The sequence below is a fragment of the Hippocampus guttulatus genome, chromosome 18 (genome assembly GCF_054856545.1).
Source record: "Hippocampus guttulatus isolate MCC_2025c chromosome 18, RoL_Hgut_1.0, whole genome shotgun sequence".
Classification (NCBI taxonomy): domain Eukaryota; kingdom Metazoa; phylum Chordata; class Actinopteri; order Syngnathiformes; family Syngnathidae; genus Hippocampus; species Hippocampus guttulatus.
Genome location: NC_141278.1, coordinates 2,359,038 through 2,372,714, shown reverse-complemented (window position 1 = coordinate 2,372,714; position 13,677 = coordinate 2,359,038). Strand labels below are relative to the sequence as shown.

At 50.0% G+C, this 13,677-nt stretch overlaps 3 protein-coding genes across 4 annotated transcripts; all 3 read right to left on the bottom strand.

Annotated features, from left to right (window-relative positions):
• Positions 1 to 2,331: 2,331 nt before the first annotated feature.
• Positions 2,332 to 4,596, bottom strand: ntaq1 (N-terminal glutamine amidase 1). 2 transcript variants are annotated; one of them, XM_086137550.1, is made up of 6 exons: positions 4,447 to 4,595; positions 3,559 to 3,658; positions 3,416 to 3,466; positions 3,153 to 3,301; positions 2,618 to 2,742; positions 2,332 to 2,534 (listed from the first exon to the last, which is right to left on the bottom strand). In XM_086137550.1, exons 1-6 carry the CDS (start codon positions 4,503 to 4,505, stop codon positions 2,410 to 2,412), a joined length of 609 nt encoding a protein of 202 aa, XP_085993676.1. In that variant the 5' UTR covers positions 4,506 to 4,595; the 3' UTR covers positions 2,332 to 2,409. The 2 variants fall into 2 exon arrangements, with proteins under 2 accessions (XP_085993676.1, XP_085993677.1); XM_086137551.1 differs by lacking the exon at positions 2,332 to 2,534 and having other exon boundaries at positions 2,635 to 2,777; positions 4,447 to 4,596.
• Positions 4,597 to 5,285: 689 nt separating this feature from the next.
• On the bottom strand, positions 5,286 to 10,231 carry bop1 (BOP1 ribosomal biogenesis factor). The gene is made up of 16 exons (XM_086137113.1): positions 10,066 to 10,231; positions 9,123 to 9,284; positions 8,980 to 9,048; positions 8,593 to 8,747; positions 8,406 to 8,523; positions 8,223 to 8,324; positions 7,939 to 8,151; positions 7,711 to 7,872; positions 7,561 to 7,641; positions 7,381 to 7,450; positions 6,595 to 6,727; positions 6,311 to 6,494; positions 5,942 to 6,233; positions 5,773 to 5,857; positions 5,587 to 5,694; positions 5,286 to 5,507 (listed from the first exon to the last, which is right to left on the bottom strand). Exons 1-16 carry the CDS (start codon positions 10,177 to 10,179, stop codon positions 5,354 to 5,356), a joined length of 2,202 nt encoding a protein of 733 aa, XP_085993239.1. The 5' UTR covers positions 10,180 to 10,231; the 3' UTR covers positions 5,286 to 5,353.
• glmp (glycosylated lysosomal membrane protein) lies at positions 10,206 to 13,627 on the bottom strand. The gene is made up of 7 exons (XM_086137114.1): positions 13,493 to 13,627; positions 12,976 to 13,140; positions 12,801 to 12,899; positions 12,158 to 12,313; positions 11,578 to 11,796; positions 11,214 to 11,500; positions 10,206 to 10,826 (listed from the first exon to the last, which is right to left on the bottom strand). The coding sequence occupies exons 1-7, from the start codon at positions 13,574 to 13,576 to the stop codon at positions 10,652 to 10,654; spliced, it is 1,185 nt and encodes a 394-aa protein (XP_085993240.1). The 5' UTR covers positions 13,577 to 13,627; the 3' UTR covers positions 10,206 to 10,651.
• Positions 13,628 to 13,677: the final 50 nt, after the last annotated feature.

Below are 13,677 nucleotides of genomic sequence, written 5' to 3'. Positions count from 1 at the left end.
TCAAAATGGCTGACCTCCTGCTGCGCCCACAGGCAAAGGACTGACAATTTGTATTTCAGAATTGAGCCATCAACCTACTATACGGCTTTTGAAATTTGGTAGCAATCGGACAAAGGCTCCATGTGTTTGAAGGACAATGGCCTAGCAAACCAAAATGGCTGCTCTCCCATGTCTTTTTGGGCATTGGTTCTTGCCCCTTTACTTTGGCAGACATTCCTACCAAATTTCACAATTCGAAATGAAATTCACACAAGACATTTGATACTTTTAAACTGAGGCATATTTTGCGTTACTTCGAATATTTAAATACCCCCAAGCTTTCTTGGATCTAACATTAATAATTTTTAAAATAACCAAAACATCCATCCATCTACTCGTTATTTGAACTGCTTATCCTCAAAAGGGTGACAGGTGCGCTGGGGCCTATCCCAGCTGCATCATCAAAACAAACAAACAAAAAAAGAAGCTAATTAAAAATAATTACAATAAAAAAGTTGAATAAATAAAACCAAAAAATTAAACCAGCTAAATGACTTTCATCCTTATTTTTAAGGACATTAGAAAAAGAAAACATTCATATTTAGACCAGAAATAAGTACGATATTGAAAACAAATAGACAAAAAAGGTCACTGTACATATTTAAAATACAAATCAATTCCTCGTCTGTCTTTGATAAAATTTTACTTTTTTGTGTGAGGCTATAGAAGTATTCCTTATTTTTCATTTGGGTTTTGACATTTAATAACTTGAATGATTTTGATGTATAATTTTTCAGTACATTAGTGGAGAGAGAAAACAGCCCTAAAAAGACTATTGTTCTCCTAATACTCTAAACTGCTTTACTAGTGAGGACTAGTACAAGGACCATACGATGGGTAGAGGATATGGAATAAATGCTTGAACATCTTTCGTTGGGCTGCAGTCACCTTGGATGTTGGATGAAGTCAAAACGATGTCATGTATAGCAGCGTAGCAAAGAAAATGTTTATTTTAACATACATTATGAATTGATTCATAAAGTAGGCACCTTGAAGTGTATAAAATGTATCTGCGCGTCTGAGGAGAGTGCATTTTTCGACCATGTGTTCCCCTGCGATTGCCTTCAATGCTGAGGTGATTTATTCTTCTGCAGCATTGTATAGGGAGCCTGATTTAAAAAACGCACAAAAAAAAGAACAAGCCACAATGAGTGCGCGCAACGAAAACAGCGCTCTCAACTGGCCGTCAGCAGCACTACAACACGAAAAAACTGATTTTCATCAAAATTGAGGAATGACTTTGACACGAACACGAACTGCAAAATAGGAGTGCACATGTATTTCTAAACGTATCTTTGATACTGTCGGGTTTATGGTTCAGAAGACGCTTCAAAAGCTTAATTGGAGTATGTCATCGTCGCTAGCATCTTAGCTGTAGCAATCCCCTCGTTCGAAGCCAACTGTCGTTTTAAATAAAAATACACAAAGTACGTATCTTCACTTGTTAAATGATTTGAATATAGAATTTTAAACTCACCTTTGGGTCTAGCTTGCCTTGGGTGACGGTAAACAAAAGAAACGCGAGAGGGAGCGAAGAAGTCAAGCTGAGCTGCTTAAGTTTGTGACAAGCTCTGATTGAAAAGTAGAGCTTGTTTAGGGTTAGGGTGTTTGCTTGAAGGGAGTATTACTCCCTTCATGCAAACATTTTTATATACGTATTAGTGGGACTGCGCTTTTGTATACGGAAGTGTATTGCTGTTATAGCAAAAATTAAGCCTATTTACAAAAAAAGACATACATATCTGCATTCCTGAGTGGAGTTTGCATGTTCTCCCCGTGGCTGTGTGGATTTTCTCCAGGTACTCCGGTTTCCTACCACATTCCAAAACCATGCATGGCAGGTACATGGTACACTCAATTGTCCCTAGGATTGAGTGTGAGCTCGGATGGTTGTTCATCGACGTGTGCCCTGCGATTGTGCTGGCAACCAGGTCAGGGTGTCTCCCGCGTACTGCCCGAAGACAGCTGCGATAGGCTACGGCACGCCCGCGACCCTTGTGAGAAGTGAATCGCAAAATGGATGGATGGAAAAAAGACACACATACCTGCAATGGAACCGAAAGTCATTACTTTGTTTTGTTTTGCCAAATTTAGCACATTAAAACATGACATTGATCATGATAGTACTGTCGTTGTACTTTTTTTTTTCGGGTGTCACGGTAATACGCTTCCATACATTTAAGATTTTGCTTACATTTTTTGCGGTTCAGATTCGATTTCATCTCACCTCTGCTCTTGGCTGTTTGTTTTAACTTTGTCTATCTGACAGCCAAGTAATTGTGATGTTGCATGTCAAGTGAAGAATGTGAAACAGATTTTATTGTCAAGTAACATTTAGTAATAGCATTCAAAGACAGACACACACGCATACTATGAGAATGGCGGTGATGTCGCGTCTTTGGTGTATCGCCGCAGGAAGTGGTCCAAAGTAAAAATGCGGCCCCATCCACGGGAGGGCTCCATGCAAATGAAGTCATCCAGGTTCATGTGAGAGTCTGGGTAAGAAAAAGTTGACAACAGATGTCACGGAGAGGTCGCCGGCCGGCTCAGCGCACGGCTTCTACACATGAACTTTGACCTGTGGTGGAGATTGGGGGGTAGGCCGGGGGGGGCATCTTCCAGGACCCATCGGCATTCTTCATGTGTGAACGGTCCGAGGCAAAGTTCAACAGGAAGCAGTCGGCAGGGACCACACGCAACTTCCTGCGCGACATTGACAGTGTCATCAAGGAGCGTTCCTGCCAATAGTCAGAAGCGTGTCCGGCTTTACCTAGACGTCCGAGTGCCAAAACAAGCCACTTTTTACAGTTGCAATTACAAATCGTCACTCTGGCAATTTTTGGGGGGGAGGGGGACACAGTGGCAGATGCAGTTTCGGTTGCTTCTCTCTTTGGAGGTTTGTCTGTGCTCATTTTTTCTCATCAAAAACGTGTAAGAAACAAAATTGGGTTTTGGGATTTGGGCGGGCTGGCACAATAGCACTTCAACTCAGCTCAGTGAGTGAAAATGGGTTTGTTATAACGACTCATTTGAGTTTTGAGCCGGCTCCTGGGACAAATTCAACTGGTAAATCGATGTGCTAGTTTACGCATAAGAAGATCGTCCGTCGCTACCTGTGGTACGCAGGCTGGATGCCGCGGTCGCTGCGCAGGGCACGCGTAGCGTAAAGCTTCAGGGCGCAGGGAAACGGCAGGACAGAGTCTAGGTCGTAAACGGTGGCCTCGGACCCAGCCGGAACGTGAAGTAGAACCACGTGATAATCCTGCATAGACGTCACGCCGGCACAGCTGACACAGGTGACTGCGGCCAGCCCGCGGCCCACCCAAGCGTGTGGACCAGGTCCTAACTAATGTCAGGTCACCTGGCATCGTCCTACCCAAATCACGGGTTGCTCTCCGCTTGCTGACTTCTGTTTCCACAGAGGAACCTGATGGCAAAAGATACCCAGTGACTGAATTGTGAAGACAAAGACTTTCACGTCCCACTTTCAACAACGTGTCGGCCGGCCGGTGAGCTCACCGTTCTGTTGTCGTTCGAGATGAACACCACAAAGAGTTCTTGGAGAGGCGCGCTTCTCTCCTTATGGACTGATTCGCAAAGCTTCCAGACATTTTCTTCACTGCAAACAAAATGACAAGAAAGAAAAGGTTCACGTTGGTACACCGGCAAAAGTAGTCAATTGCCTCTTCATCTAGTGTCTTTGAAATGTAGAGATGAGGATTTCGCCGGTTCTTTTTTTCCTCTCCTGGGGCTTGATAAATGCACATTGTGGCTGAGAAAGTAACGGTCTGACTCAAGGCACGCACCATTTCTGCATTTGGGCTACGGAGGCCCGCTAACTTCCGGTCGCTCATCAAACTCATAGCGATAGCGTCGAACACAAAGATACAGTACTCACAAGCTGTTGAAATGACGTCAATGTAGCCTGAATAACGCATTACCTTATTCTTTACTCCAGCTATCCAAAAGTGTCGGCGAGCGAAGCGATCAAAGCACGGTATCCCGTTTCATCAGGCATTTGCTGTCTGGCGGTACACGCAGGTCCGTATGAAAATAAGACTTGCGCGACCTTGTTTACAGGGCACAAAAAACGACCAGAAAATAGAACACAAAATCTCTCGTCACCTTCTACGGTGCGCATGCCACAAGCTGATGAAAACAAAGAAAGACAAGCAATAATCAAATCGTGATCCTGACAAACATCTTAATGTACTGGTACCTACACCGAAAGATCGTACGCTTTCGTATTTTGCAACGCAAATACGTCACCCGTGCTTCAATTCACCGATGGTGACCGACTCACACTCGGTTCGGTGTAGAAGAACAATCGACAGAAACTTAAAAACATTTGATTCGTGGCCCTTTATGAAACGTAGGCGAACAATGCTAAAGAGATTTGTTCTTTACCAGTAGCAGCTGCTGTACGCACACTCGTCGTGCGCTGGCGTGATTCTGCTTTCCGTCATTTTGGACCAACACAACACTGACGTAAGATTTTCGCTTTTTTTTCTTTCAACATAAAATCTATGACTCCTGTCAATTACTCCAGACGTGAACGAATACAGGTCTGTATTGCTGTAAATGTAAAACAATAAATGTGTGTACTTTTACTTCGACGTAATTTCAAATATACTTTTCCTCTCGAGGAGATGCGGGTGATGAAATAGCTTTTAAGTTGAAGAGTCGTCTGGCGGAAGCTGTTTTTATCACCCTTCCATCTAAAGCTTATTTGTGTCATTTTCGGTGCACGTTCATGGGAGGAAAGAACGAGGGTGAGCGGATTTCTATACATCTGTGGGCAGTTCCAACATTTTTCCGTCAAGGCTTGCTTTTCGAGCTGCAACGCGTCATCGACTTTTGGACGAAATCAAAACTACACAGATGTTCTTCAGCCATCATCATCGTCAATAAAAAAATATATACTGAGTGCCCCAAGTACCGCCATAATGAGCAACGGGGAAAATACAGTACTATAGTAGACCTACGTGTTGACAAAAATAATGTTACAAGGCCATTATAACGCTGCACCCTAAGCCTAGGAAAATTGGACACAATAAGTGAAATAAAACTTAAGCGTACTTGGCAATAATTTCTTTGAGCACTACACTTTGACCATCGCTGCTTTCTCTGCCGTATATACTGTATGTCTGAGTGTCAAATGTATGATTGAAGGCGCTGTGATTGAGTGGGGAGCATTTGCACTGCGATGGGCAAGGATCGAGATGAGTGGAAAAGAGAAAAGAAACCAAAAAAAATACATTTATTCGAAAAGCAATATTGCACACCAATCAATGACTGACAGGTGGGCGGGCCACTAGGTGAAGAGGCGGATGGTGGAATCCGCACCGGACGAAAAGACCCAAGGCTGTGTGGGGTGAAAGGTCACATCCAGTACACCCAGCTCATGAATGACCATGTGACCTTTCAGAACCTTCACTGGAACAATGAGCGGGTTCTGCAGCAAGTCACTGAAGGAAGAAGAATGGCCGATTTAGCGTGCGTGTGTCAATTTGGAATCTTTGTGCGAGTGAACGTGGGCGCGATTACTTGTAAACGGTCCCATGGCAGACGATGACGGAGCCGTCATCGGACGCTGAGGCGAAGAGCGGATAAAGTCTGTGATAGGCGACGGCCCTCACTGCTTTCTTATGGTGCCTGTAGATGGGAAGCGGCGCCGCCATGAGAGCGAGCCGGGAAGAGCGGGCACGCGCGGACACGCTAGCTGCTACCTACCGAAGCATCCTGTAAGGCTTGGTGGAGAGGTCCAAGTCAAACCAGCCGAGTCGGCAGTCGTAGCTTCCGCAAATCACGTGATCACCTGCGAGAGAGAGAGAGAGAGAGAGAGAGAGCTATCAAATATCGCGCGGAAACTCAGCGGCACGCAAGATACGAGGCGACTCACCTCCGGGGTGGACTGCCATGCTGGAAATCCATTTGGAGTTGGCCTGCAGTTTCTTGGTCATCTCCTGCTTCACCAGATTGTAAATGCGGACATTGCGCTGCGTGGCCACAAAGAAGTAGGGCCGGATGGGGTGGAAGGACACGCACTGAACCAGGCCTTTGTTGCGCCTGAAGGGGTTCTGGCTCCTTCTTGTACTCAGCTGGTGGATGAACACCTGCTGATGGCTGGAGTGATCCGGCATGACCGAGGCCAGGTAGTCCCCTTTGGCGTGCCACGCTAGCTGCTTGACGGCCTACGGGAAGCCATGGTGTCAAGAGGATAAAGGATTCCACAAAACGGCGCTGCGCTTCACCGGATCGAGCGTCGCACTTTGGGATGGCGGATTTTCAGGCGCAAGCCCTGGCGGTGCTCCTCGCCTTCCACGTCGCACCAGCTCACTGGCCCCGCGGCCTCCGCAGACTCGGCCTCCTGGTAAGCGGCGAGCAGACGTTCCGAGGACAAAAGCACCTGGCGTTCCGCCAGCGACGGCGATACGATCAATACCAGGGAGTCCCTACGGAGAGAGCGAACGCGTCTGGGCTTCAAAGAGCCATTTTGCCAAGGGGGCGCGTGCACGTGCCGGGCTGCCCGCGGCGGAGGCGACGTGTCCTTACAGGGCGACGGCCACGAGACACACACAGGGGTTGGGGTTCCAGCGCACGCACTTCACAGCTCCACCCACTTGGACCACCTTGACGCAGCGAGAGGAACTAACCTCCCAGAACCGGACCGAGCCATCGTCACTTCCTGAAAGAGGGGAGACACCTTCTCAGAAGAGCCGCTACAAAAAGTCACTTGGCCGCGGGCGCGTCTCAAGTCTCAAGACTCGAGAAGCCCCTGCAGCAAAAATCAAGCAGGCGGAGTCAAGTCCGGACACTTGAACAGACCCAGAACCGATAGACTCCGGATTTAACCGACAGAAAATATTGTCCGGTCCACTCAGAACACACTTTTACACAACAGCTGTCAAAGTTCAAGAAACAAACAAAGCAGTCTGCTAGTTCCAGAATTGCCCAAGGCTGCCGCGGTATAACAACCACAGACACCGGCACGTGTACTTCCAGCTCGTTCTAGCCCTTCGCATAGACGCACCAGCGTGGCACCGATGCTGGTCCCGCCCAAGTTAATGCATGGACCGGGGGGGGGGGGGGGTCAATGGCAGGAATAGGAACGCATGGACATGACCGTGGCGTCACACGCAGCTCAAAAGGAAGGCCTGTTGTTTCATTGAGCCGGCGTGTGTGCGCATCTGAAAAATGTTCACCGTCGCTTCGATATATTTTACACAACAAAAAAGGTTCCCGATCAGAATATTCAGTCCTGGATGACGAAGCAGCATGGTTCAAATCTCAACGATGCTCCTCCCTCTCTGCGGCGGGTGAGCCCCTTTTCCCACCTACCTGATGCAAGCCACTGTCCTGATGGAGAAACGCTGATGGAGCGAACCAAGCCGCTGTGACCGCGATAAACCTGAACACAGGTTGGCACACCAGTCATGCTGCGTGTGTGGTTAACAGAAGTGTCGAATTCAAGTGCGCCTGCTCAGACACAAATGGAGTCACGTCTGTGCGCTTGCATACCAACGACTGCGTAGTGGGGAAGGGCTGCAGGTCTTTCGGTTTAGGAAGCTTCGGAATGAGATCCTCCGGATCAACGTTGACCTTGCGGAAAGACGACGCGAGCGTTAGCGGGCGGCTCGGCCACTACCGGCGGCGCGTAGGGGGCGTTACCCTCATCTTCCTCTGGCGGGGGCACAGGTAAAGGTCCAGGCAGCGCTCAAATCTCTCATGGATGAAACGAGGAAAGGCCGGAACCTGTCGGAGGCTGGAGAACTTGGCGGGAACGAAGGGCAATTTCCTGTCAGCGGGGTCCTGCTGCTCCCACAAGGCGCGCTGCGGACAAGGTCAGGCGCAGTTGTGACGCGAGCCTGCGGCGGCCGGAGCGCCGGGCGGACGTACCTCCTCTTCGGTGAACAGGTATTCCGGCGGGGGGTTGTAGGACTCGTGGTGGCCGGGCAGGGGGATCTTGGGGGCGGGCAGGTGCATCCTGTGTTGGGCCGCGAGAGAAGAGTCCTCGTTGCTCCAAAGGTCGTAGAAGCGGCCGCTACCCTGGTCCCGCACGCGGCGAGGCTTGATCCAGCCCATCTTTATGGCGTGGACCAGCTTGGAGACCTGAAGGCCGAGAGCAGGCGTCGTCGTCGTCGTGCCGTCGGACGGGGTCTCCGAGCGCGAGTCGAGGTTACCTTGTCCTTCTCAATGAGCGATGGGATGAAGCTTCGCTTGTCGGCTGGCCTGTTGGTGACGGGATGAAGCATCACGTCTTTGGTGAAGAAGTCCACCGAGGGCTGAGGGGCACGAGGGCACGCGTTAGCTAGGCAAACCAAAGGGGCGGGCGGTCAGGGGAAGGACAGCTGCCGGCGCCTTACCTGGAACTCGTCAAAGTTGACGTCTCCGAACTGTCCTCTCTGCAGGCGCTTCACCAGCTCCACCTGCTCGTCAGACAGCACGATGTCGCTTCCCGTCTGCTTGTCGTGAACCGTCCTCCTGCGGGCAAGCCGTACGTTAGCGTCGCTCGCGTCTCGCGGCTCCGAAGCTCTGAGGCCAGTGTCTCACCAGTAGTCAGGGTTCTCCATTTTATCCAAGAACTGCTCCAGTTCGTCCTTGCTTCTGATGGGCTTGTAGATCTTCTTTCCATCCAAATTGTAGCCGATGTGAGGGAAGTCTTTGTACCACTCCATGGGAATGTTCCCCACGGTGTTCCTGATGTCCTGCCCGTGACCAACAGAGTAGCTATCTTAGTCAACGCTTCCCACGGACTCTTCCCCAAGACCGTAAGCAGGCTGTCACTGGAGCGCTTTGAACCCCGCTGCGACGCGCTGCTCTGGCACACTTGGTTCAGCGGCCCTTCATCCCGATACAAAGCGCGCTCGGCTTCAACCTCAATATTGACGACAACAAACCATTTCTGGTGTTTCGGAAGGCATTCGGAAAACATCTCACTTCTTCGTCTGATGAGTCGAGGTCATACTCTTCTTTCTTTTCGCAGCCTCCGTCGTCCCGGAGGTCATCCTGCACGTCGGCACGCAACAGAAGTGACGAATAGCCACGGGAGATGCAATGAGGAGAACGACGACCAATGCTACCTGCTCCACTTTATCATCTTCATCCTTCTCTGAGCCATCACCACCCTCATCCTCCTCCTCTTCACTGTCACTCCCCGAATCCTCGAGTCCTGAAAAAACACTCTCCGCACTCCCTGACTCTTCCCCGTCTTCCTCTTTGTCACGAATGCGGATGCTGAAGATCTGCAACATGTCCAACGTAAACAGCACAGTACAATTGCGGGATCGTCGTCACCTACGGGGTTGCTGCACAAATTCAACATATCTCCCGCCACCCCCATGAATACTTTGGGAAGAAGTTGTAATGCGCAGAATGCATATCGTGAGCTGAACAGCTTCCGAGTGATCTCGTTACATCTTACTGCAAACACACGGGTTCCGACGAACAGTAATTTATATTGTCATTCGGTCAGCTCATTTCAACAATTTTGATAATTCAGTGACGGCGATTGCTCTGTTTTGCCGAGCCTTGTTGCAGGCTCTTGTTGCACTGATGACGCCTACTCGGAGGAAAGCTCAAACGTCTTCGAGGAACATCCTCGAAGTTGTGTCTAGTTACATTCTGCATCTTCCATAAGAAACGTGCGACAGATCGCAGAGTTTGTGCGTCTCATCACACTTTCAGACTGTGTTGAAAATGAGTCCAAGTTGGAACACGTAAGCAAAGGTAACTTGGGGGTGAATATGTTCCACGCAAAGGCTTGTCGTAAACCTTGTGTGGAGACTTTTTCTCTTTCTTTTAGTTTTTAATTTGGGCGTACAGTATTTATTTTTCTTCCCAGCGTTTCAAGTGGACTCGAGTGGAGCTGGGCCGGCACTGAAATGGAGCCACCCTCGACCGAGCCGCTCCGAATGGGCACCGTCTGAAGCCTTTGGTTGACTTTTCCGATTCCTACGCTAACGGGTAGCCCGCTTGCTAGCTAGACCAGTTCCAGTTGCGGTTCGAGCTGCGTTGGTTCCTCACCTCGTCGTCGTACTCGTCGTCGTCGGCGACCCGCTTAGTTTTTTCCTTCTTCTTTGGGGTCCTTTGTAGAACTTTCGTGGCGTCCACGTTGTCGCTCATCCGCGTGTCCTCCATCGCACTCGAAGAGAACCAGTCAGGAAACCAATATTCAAAACTTTATTCACACCACGTCGGCGGACAATGACAACCCCGGAGATTGCGTCACACTAGCCTAGTTATTGCTTCCTTCAACCCACAGTGGTGTCATTTCAGAAAAAAAAAGAAAGTGAAAATCGGGAATGTATGTGTGAATCTGAAAAACACGTAACAATCACAAATACATTTCAAAATCTGTGAACGCCAAGGAAATCGCGGATGTATTTCTGTGAATTATTTTGTCAATTCAGGTCAGCAGGAGTCACTTGCATTCAGCCAGCCCCTAGGCATGTTTGACACTGGACAGTCATGACTTGTTTTTCGGGATCAACATGATCATTTTATTTGTTAAAAAAATTGGTCAGTGGAAGATCAGACAGAGGAAACAATAAAATCAATAAAAGATAACTATAAAAGAGTCTCAGGGATATGATTTGCTGTCCGGCAGCCATCAGTTGATGGGCTCGTAGCCGCTTGCCGAGGACACCGATCTCTTACGTAGGCACACGTAGACGCCGCCCATCAGCAGGATGATGAGCGGCGCGCCAAGACCGACTGCCATGATTGCCGCCACCAGCGGGGAGAAGGTGTCTGAGGGGGGGAGCCCGACGCCGACCAAAGCCGTCCTGCCAGACAACAATAGAACAAAACCAGATTCATTCAGCACGAGTTCCCTCACGGCACAATTGAAGGTGTCGACTGAAAAGTCTAATAAAAAATACCAACAAAGTGTTTTGGGAGAACGGTGACAAAGACAAGAAAAATGGAATACTGTACTGCAAGAAAAAGATTTACTGTTCTCTATTTTTTGAAAAGGAAGCATGAATAGCCCAACGTTAACAATGAGTAGAATGGTTCCGTTTCTACATTTGTTGTCAGATTTGATGGTGCACTTCCCGTTTGCTGTGCAACGACATTGGCCGCCTGAGTCGCATTCCAAGTTTGATAGAAAAGTTGTCGCAAAATAAGACAAGCGTCATTGAAAGGATAAAAGCAAGTAGAGCAGAACCAACCAGCTCAGGAACTTGGTGGCATCGTAGAAAGGTTCCCCGGCCATGCCGAAGCTGATGTTGAGTCCGAAGACGCCGTCCGGCTCGTCACCCTCGGTGGTGAAGAAGGCCAGCGCCAGGCCGCCGGCCTCCGCCAAAGCCCCGCCGCTCTGGCGTCGCGGCTCCGTGTGACGGCACGGTGACGCGTCCTCCAGAGCCGGCGGAGAATGCCGATAGGCTACCTGCTTCCACAGGACGAAGCCGCATCCGTCGCATGAGCTCTCGTTCGTTCCAGACGTCCACTCGGACACCTGAGCGGGCAGAGGTTAACGCTTGGTGACAATCCTGACTATGAACCACAGAACCCCCCCCCCAAAAGATGGCCTACCTTGAAGATGGATGGCGTGAACTCGTCGTCGATGGAGCGATGTACCCTAACGGTGTTCAGGGGATAGACTCCGCCCACCGAATGCAGCTCCAAAAGGAAGCGTGACCTTTGCGACCTCGGCAACAGGCCGTTCAGCTGCACGGCCACCTGGGAGGAGTTGGCCGTATGGAGGAGGCGGGGCCATATCTCGTCACGCCCCTCCCCATCAAACACAGAGAGCTGCCCAGCAACACAAATGCAACGCTTTGATGACATTATCAGTCTAGGAACGTTTGCTAATGCGGCGACGACGTTTGCATTTATTCACTTTTAATATAAGATGAGATAAGAAAACCTTTATTTGTCTCACAATGGAGAAATTCCCAATCAGCATGTATTGTATTGTAATTGTAATTAACAGCAGCAAAATTATGAAAGGGAGAAGTAGAAGAACAAATAGTATATACATAAATACAAATGATAAAATATAGATATAAGCATCCAGGTTTTCAGGTCTGTCTATTCAACAGCCCTTTTCCCAACTCCCTTGGAACCATGCAGGGATTTGTGTGTGTGTGTAGTGTGAGAGAGAGAGACCTACGTGCAGACAAACGGAACCCTGGGCAACGGCGCCACACAGTCGGGCCGCTGCCCCGGACAGCTCCATCGCCGACCACGTGATGTTACGCAGCTGGTAGGCCGGGAAAAGCTCATAGGGCATTTCCGCCGTGTTGTTGACGTCATCATATTCCAACAGCTGACACATACGAATGCACCCACACACACAAAGAACACGTTATCACAACTACGCAGTGCAGTCTTGACTTGCGAGGCCTCGTGGAGGAAGCTTGAGCAGTGGATTTTGGTCTGAAATAACATGGCAAAGATGTCCTACGAACGTGCTATTTGAATTTGAATTGCCAAGCGCGGGATTTATATGAACACACAGGTAGATAGAAGGGGTGCCGCCATAGGTAGTACGATGCAGTGATCAGGGTTGGGTGGATGCCCCGCTCAGGTGCGTGCCTGGGGGCCTGCCCCCCTTGGCCCCACCCTCCACAGGCTTCTGATGCGAGAGTCAATGTAGGTCTTTAAGTCACTGATAGCCGGTCCAAAACGTTAGCCTGACAATGGACGACAACCGGCCCGGTGTTTGTCCATATGCGCACTGCCACTGAGCGTCTAGCTCAACTAAGAAGACGACGAGGAAGACGCGTGAGAACGCAACCGGTGCGGATACTGACCCGGCTGAAGACGAGCGCCGTGCTGGACACGATGCTGCTCACCGGCTCCACCCGCAGGCTGCCGCTGGCATTGCGGCTTAAGAAGCGCTGCCAGTCCACCTGAGAAGACGACCAACATGTTGGAGCGCTCCCAAAAGCAATCGTGATGTCGTCACGCGGGAGGCGTAGGTCGCACCGAGACGTAGGAGGACGTGACCCTGGTGTGGACCAGAAGGAGCGTGGGGGCCCCCTGACTGCAGAACAGGAAGTGCAGGGTGTCCTTGTCGCCCAGCGCTCTCACGTGCAGAAGGTCGCCACCGGCGTGCGGGGCGGGCGCGCCCGGGTTCAACTCCACCGACAGCTGGCGACATGTTCACAATCCACCGTTACCAGAGACCCGACAGACGGCCGATGACGCCATCGCGGGCCACATGCGTCGTCAACTCCACAGGCAATCGATAGCGTCACCAGCCAGCAGTTCTCTCGTCACTCACATCACGTGACAAGTTTCTCGGTATCAACCGCCCCGAAAAGACGCTCCAGTTCGTTCAAGTACATACCAAACGTTGTCGTGGTTGAAGCCGAATTTTTTTTTTCCGATTGGATCGAGACAAAATGTTGACGTGGTTGCGAGCCGAAAACATTTTTTCGATTCGATCAGGACAAAATGTTGACGCATTAAAAGCCGCGTCGTGTTCGAGAACTCGCCTTACATGTCTGGTCAACGAAGCCGCCCCCGAGGAACAAAACGCCAAAGAGAGCAAGGCGGCGCACAGAAGCCACGCGGCCGCCATCATTGTTGTGACTTGTCACGTGTGTTACCGAGAGGTCAGCTGGGCGCACAAGCCGCGCCCCCAGGAGACGCCTCGCTCGTCACGTGAGCTGCGTTCACGTCGCT